The sequence below is a fragment of the Adiantum capillus-veneris genome, chromosome 15 (genome assembly GCF_014529385.1).
Source record: "Adiantum capillus-veneris isolate H3 chromosome 15, ASM1452938v2, whole genome shotgun sequence".
NCBI lineage: Eukaryota > Viridiplantae > Streptophyta > Polypodiopsida > Polypodiales > Pteridaceae > Adiantum > Adiantum capillus-veneris.
The window spans coordinates 46285650-46292507 of record NC_140945.1 but is presented as its reverse complement, the minus strand read 5'-3'; the positions used below and the strand labels follow the sequence as shown (position 1 = coordinate 46292507).

General features: G+C 42.7%; 1 protein-coding gene and 1 long non-coding RNA gene across 2 annotated transcripts; both read left to right on the top strand.

Moving 5' to 3' along the window:
• Positions 1-4979: 4979 nt before the first annotated feature.
• On the top strand, positions 4980-5817 carry LOC147440620 (Thioredoxin superfamily protein). The gene has a single exon (XM_086530321.1). It carries the CDS (start codon positions 5040-5042, stop codon positions 5733-5735), a length of 696 nt encoding a protein of 231 aa, XP_086386447.1. The 5' UTR covers positions 4980-5039; the 3' UTR covers positions 5736-5817.
• On the top strand, positions 5801-6344 carry LOC147440619 (uncharacterized). Its single transcript, XR_015190424.1, has 2 exons — positions 5801-5938; positions 6130-6344. It is a non-coding gene; the product is annotated as an uncharacterized LOC147440619 (long non-coding RNA).
• The last annotated feature ends 514 nt before the right edge of the window (positions 6345-6858 follow it).

Here is a 6858-nt window from a genome sequence, read left to right as displayed (position 1 = left end):
CATGCACAATTTTCACCTCACATGCAATTGAACATTCTTTAAATTGCACACTCTCTACTGAGATCCCACAAGAGCATACATCTCTTTGAGTTGAGCTCTCAAGCTCCCATTCCATTCTCGCAAAGCTACCTAGCTTTGTTGATCAATTTATGCACCAAGCCAAAAACTATGGCTCTAATACCACTTGATGCACTAGTGGTGTGTGTGTGTTGGGGGGGGGGGGGGGGGGGGGGGGGGGGGGGGGGGGAGAGAGAGAGAGAGAGAGAGAGAGAGAGAGAGAGAGAGAGGAGCCTTTACTCCTACAATCAATGTAACTAGGCTTCATTGTGTGCTCCTTATTCACTTGTGTACAGATCAGAATAAAGCAATAGTTAGTGAGGTCAGTAATGACTGGGCGGTCAACTCTGTCCAACTCGAGCACAATGCCTTAAACTTTATTTGCTACGGGGTCATGTGCATGGGATCAATGGTCCCCATGCAAAGGTGGGCCCGTCGCTTGATCTTGTACATCAATCATAAAAGCTAATCTTGGGATCCGATACTAGTTTTTATCTCAAAATCAAAATTTTGGATTCATAACTCCATGGATTCACAATCAAAATAGGAAACGCACGTTGTTATAATATGGTAAGGGGATTGGCCTCTCACCCTAGTGGCAATGGTTCAAATTCATGTGGTGCTAGGGGGGTGGGGCATTTTGAGATTAGACACGACATTCCCATAATTAGTTTTTCCCTCTCTAATCTCAACATCTTGAAATTAGTTTTCACCAAATGATGGATTTGATCGCTCGATGGAGCCTCTTTCAATTAGGATCATTGATCCCATGCCCAACCCTCGTGGCGTATAAAACGAAGGGGCATAGTGGCCCTTCACCCAAAAACGCAAATGTCAAGCAATTTTTTGGGAAACCACTTGTGTTCTTAGGGCACACTGATGCTCAAAGTCAAAGTTAATGATTGCATCACTTGGCAAAAATTTGATCTTCAATGAACCTAGTGGCACACATTTTTCTAGGAAGATCATGGATACAAAAGCACAATTTCCACATGAATTGAACCAAACAAGGAGTTCCCTGTCACCATGCGTGTGGAACTGCTTTGATTCCATTCATTGACAAAAATACCAGATGGCTCCTAAGATAAAACCAAATGGGGTGATACTTTGCATGAAGTCTTTTGAAAGAGGATCACTTGGAGAGACATTATGATTGAGTTAGAAAACTAGCTCAACCAACTACAACACTTATGATGTAGTAGATGAGTACACATATACTATCATTCAACGCTTATGATGTAGTAGATGAGTACAAATCTACTATCATTCAACACTTATGATGTAGCAAATGAGTACAAATCTACTATCATTCAGCACGCAAGGCTACAAAAAATGACCTTCTCCTTATGATGGTTGAGCTAGTTAGAAACTAGCTCAGTCAACTACAACACTTATGATGCAGTAGATGAGTACAAATCTATTATAATTCAACACGCAAAGCTACGAAAAATGAAATTCTCATTTGTTAGAAAAACATGGGATGGTGAAATTATCTATGAGGATGGGTATGGACAAGAGCTAGTCAAGGTAAGTGACTGAACTTAGATTAAGTTCTAGTAGCTTGCTAAGGAGATAAATGCATGGGTTAGGATGGCTCCATCTATAGGGTGCTTTCAAGTGGTGGACAAGCTACATTTGGATCTAACATAGGGTGTCCCATTACTACATCCAACTACAAATTGGAGTCATCCATTCCTAGGTTTTGGTTCAATCAACCCTCAAGCAACACAAGGCCAATATGAAAGTCGATGTGGTAAGCTTTGATGCATCTTTATCATATAGTCCACAAATATCTCCATGCCCATAAGCTCAATTGTAAGTGATCCAGACTCAAAGAGAAGGAGCATATAAGGTGTTTGTACCTTCACTTGAAAAAGGTTTATAAGAAAACTTTTTTGAACATTCTCAAACTCTTTCCAAGTGGAGACAATAATGCTACTACCTCATATTTCAACCCCATCAACAAGTACAAGTGTTACCAAGGTGTCTAAGAGATATTTCTTGTGAATCCAATATTTGATATCCCCTCGTTGACACATGTTTTCAAATACATAATAGACACTCTTCTCAACTTCAAGACGAACTATAAGACATTTACATCATTTGTGATTGGCTGGAACCTCAAGGCCAAGGTACTTGAAACTTCTATCTACTTCAAATGGCTCTTCATTATATGCATGCATGTTTTCTACTTGTTGAGAGCTTTTGCAAGCATAACCTTTGTTGTTGAGGCGTTCACCATCAAAGCAATATGCAAGCAAAATCTCTCAAGGACAGTCATGAGCTTGTGTGCATCGAAAGTGTATGAGCCAGCCAAAAGCACCGCACCATCTGCATCTAGCACCAACATGACCAATAAGAATTGCTTCAAATCCTTCTTCATGGATATACTCGAACACCATGTGCTTTAACTCATCAATACATAGCCCAAAGAGAGTTGGTGGAAGCGGGCACCCTTGCTTAACACTGATGTTGCTAATTTTTCGCCTCCCACATGTAGTCGACATATCACTTTCTTACATATACATGAAATTGCATGCATGTACTCAAGAACGCTATATCGTCATAGATATAGCAAATGTATTTGAATTGTGTGAGAGAGTTATGCCTTTGCTTTAGAGGCAAAGACATATGTGTAGTTCACTATATGAATACTAATTATCTAGGGAATGTGGACAGTGGAAAGTTTCCGTCAAGCTATGTCTTTACATTCATTGATGGTGCAAATGCATGGCGATCTTTTTCACAAGTTTGAGCATCTCAATCTACCCTAGAAGTTGAGTCATTAGGAAAATTTTGAACTCATTTTTGGACCTTTTAAGAGTGCCACATCATCAAAGTTGTACAAAAGAAAGCAACCCGATAGACCCCTCTAAATATTGCTTAGAACCCCATGATATGACCTATCCTTGGAAAGCTCTTGAAAAATGGATTCTAAAGAGCCAAGGTCCGAAAAGTTTGGATGACTTCTATGAAAGTTATGCCATTTTTTTTTCAATCAACCAGGTTTTGTTACCGTTACGGTAATCTAAAATCACCTTTTTCTAGATCTACATGAAGGCAATGTCCGATACATGCATGCTATATATCAATAGATAGCATTTGAAGAGTAGATTCTAAATATCCAACCTCCAACAAGTTTGGATCTTATTTGCAAAAAATTTACCAATCCCCACTTTTTGAAAGCTGTGCCACATCAACAATTCTTACAAGGCCCATTTTTGAGTCCAAACTTTTTCTAATGAGGTTGCTATATTCGATGCCCTCCGAGAAGTTGCACATTGAGGATCTTCTTAAGAAAAGTCTAACCTCCAAGAAGTTTGCACATTGTAGAAAGCTTATGGGCATTGGATGGAGATCCATACTTTACATGCCTTGTACATATGTTAATAGCTTGCTTGGATGAAAAATTGACCCTTAAGTGGGAGGTCATTGGTTTAAAGGGCCAATGTGCGTGCTGGTTGCTCGCATCCCACCGACAACCCACACTAACCATTGATACTATACCATTCTTGCTATTCTTGTTATCATCAAGAATGAAATAGAATGGTTAGAATCAATGTTAGTGTGTGGATGGTTGACTAGATAGGGGATGACACATCCTAGGTAAAGGGCCTTTACTTGGGAGTTTAAAGGGCCACTTTGCCTACCAATCACTCGTGTTTGTCTAGCTACCCACACTAAGCATTGTAATCATTCTTTTATCATCAAGAAATAAAGAGTAGTGTTCGCTGCTGGCATATCTCCACCCCATTATGGGTCTCCTCCTCTCTCCCCTCTCTCTCTCTCTCTCTGAATCACTTCGTTGTGTAGACTTCAACATGCCCTACATGTGAAAGGTTCCTAACTCTCTCTCTCTCTCTCTCTCTCTCTCTCTCTCTCTCTCTCTCTCTCTCTCTTGTAGTGCGTACATGAGCTCTGTTCGATGCCGATTTTGCTTTAAAAAGCATAGATGGCCCACCATTATTTTGTCTTGGTGCAGTTTGCTCTATGATCCCATCGTATGATTTCTCTCTAGCCGCCCTTTCAATCGATCATTGGGAATGCTCACGTTCAGCTTGGCAAGAGTAGAGCTTAGTGGTTGCAGACCCTCCGTGGCAAGCCTCAACTGCTTCAGAAAAATCTATCGCCTGCATCATAAGTTTCTCGTTTATGAATGGAGCCATGTGCACAAGGTGCCATTTGCTTGGAGGCGTTCTCCAAATGCAAATGAACACATTGTGAACGCCTCATGTGCGAACCTCGTTAAGATTTTTGGACTCCTCTTCTCATGTTCCTTTCTTGGAATCGTTCTTAGAGCGGAAGGAGGAGTTGAACTCGCCACGTATAGCTATAGCTTCTCGTAGTCTTGCATGCTTAGTGCTGTTCCATGCAAAAATGAAGGGATTAAGCAGGAAGAAAAGGAAGCATCGCATTTGTGTGAAGGCTCTTGGTGCTCACCCTCAGCACTAAAGGGGACGGGCAATTTAATGAAGCCCAGGCGGTGGGATCTACGGCGATGAAGCTAGGACACGGGGATCGGGATGCACGCAGCCGTAAGATGGCCAGAGTAAACTATGACACGAAAAAGTAAACTTGGACAAGTAGGGAGCCTGTCCAAGTTTATTTATCATTTTATGGTTTGCCCACATGTCAGGGCGCAACAGTTAATGCATAGGGCTCTCATGGCGGTGGCGAGGGTTCAAATCCTCGTGCCTGCGACGGACGCCTATTTATTACCACCCTCCATTCGCCTCGAGATTCCCTCTTTCGAACTCCACCACCGATCCCATCTCTCTCTACCCGTGCCCTTTAGTGCTGAGGAGTGCCCACCCTGGGTGCGACCCGGCTCTTATACTCTCTCTCTCTCTCTCTCTATGTGTGTGTGTGTGTGTGCGCGCGCGCGCCATTTGCCAGCATTGTAGGATTCGTTAGCATTCTCTCTCTTCCCTCTTTTCGCCAGGAGCCTTTTCTAGCCTGTAGGGTTCAGGAAGCCGGAGGAGATGACGATGATGAAGCCCATGAGCATCCCGGCTCTGCTGCCAAAGCTCGCGCCTCTCGCCTTCTCCAACAGGCCCTACAGTTTTTCATCTTCGCCATCATTCGCGAGCCGCGCCATTTACCCGAGGTTCGTATCGCCTCTTTCTTCCCCACACAGGAGGACCTCCCTCTCCCTCCGGGCCATGTCTGCAACAAGCACAGCCACGGCCCCCATAGCCGTGGGCGACAAGCTTCCAGATGCCACATTCGCCTACCTCGACGAGGAGGGCCAAGTGCAGACCGTCTCTGTGGCAGATCTTACCGAGGGCAAGAAGGCAGTTCTCTTTGCCGTTCCTGGTGCCTTCACCCCTACTTGCTCACAGAAGCATCTCCCTGGCTTTGTCGAAAAAGCAGATGCCCTTCGCGCCAAGGGCATCGACACCATTGCATGCATCTCAGTGAATGATGCATTCGTCATGCGTGCGTGGGGAGAAAGCCTTGGTGTTAATGACAAGGTCTTGCTTCTATCTGATGGGAACCTCGCATTTACACAGGCAATTGGTGTGACCCTTGATCTGAGTGATAAGCCAGTAGGGCTTGGAGTTCGATCGAGACGCTACTCTCTTCTTGCTGAGGATGGAGTTGTGAAAGTTCTTCATTTGGAAGAAGGTGGCTTGTTTACCAGCAGTGGAGCAGATGATATTCTCAAAGCTCTGTAATTGCTCATGCCCAAGCAGTTATTAGCCTTTATAGTGTGCAAGAAAATAATCAAAGGTTGAAATAATATCGATTTACCAAGTAGGAAGAGTTTCTTTTTGTTTCTGTACATATAATGGTTTTTTTTAATGTCTGGTTTTTGGTAATGGCATGTATGGAGTTCTTTGGCATTGCAATGTCGATTATAAGCTTTTATTCAAAACAGGTAGGTTTTGGGTTTGCACAAGTTGTTTCGTCTGTGCTTATACTGTGGGTGCATTTTTTCAGGAGCAGAGATTGCCTGCTAGACTGCTATTGAGTTAGATTGTGTAGTAATCTTACAATTATGGTGTCCCTTTAGGTGACAGGCTTGTGTTTAAATTCTTATCAATACTTTTATATACTTTGTTCCAGCAGGCTTTATATGTGTAGAGCCGAGTGTTCTAAATAGTGGGGAAGCTCTATGCCGTTCACCCTTCACCGCAATCATGGCTCAAAATGTTTTTCCATTGAAAAATGGTCGCCTTCATGTTCCTGGAGATTGCCAAGCATGGCATGGCATTGCAGTTTGTATACATTAGATTGTATTCTTAATTTTCAGCTCACATTTGAATTCCACATTTGTGCGATGCTTAGATTTCTTTATCAAAGTGTGCTTTTTGCTATGAAGTATGCTAAATTATGATAGTTTCTGCCACAATTCAGTTTTGAACTAGACTAGGGTATCTTCTTTCATTGTGAGCTTGATCACCTGCTTTCAATTTGACTTTTCTGCAGAGTCTACACTCTGGACCGATTTTAAGTCATCATCAGAGCCCAACTTTAAATTCACTAATTCGTTTTCCTTCAGTCTCTTGGAAACTACATTTCTTACAGGAAACCTTTTCCCTCGGCTAAGATTTCGGACAACTAAGGGATCTACCCGGTAGAATGTCTTCTTCAATGATAGGTTGAGATTCATTCGAACTCCTGGCTTGGCAGCAAGAACTAGGTTTGCCTTAGGCCATTCCTTGAGCTCTTTCTTTATTTTCTTCAGCTTTGTATCTACAATATCAGGTTCTGCCATGGGTTTGATACCAGAGTTTTCCATCCCTGTTGGTTTTGATTGATCAGACAAGAACTTGACCTAGACATTGGCCAAGTGAC

Excerpts from the sequence above, each read along its gene's own strand:
- LOC147440620 (XM_086530321.1), top strand. The coding sequence starts at position 5,040 with ATGACGATGATGAAGCCCATGAGCATCCCGGCTCTGCTGCCAAAGCTC.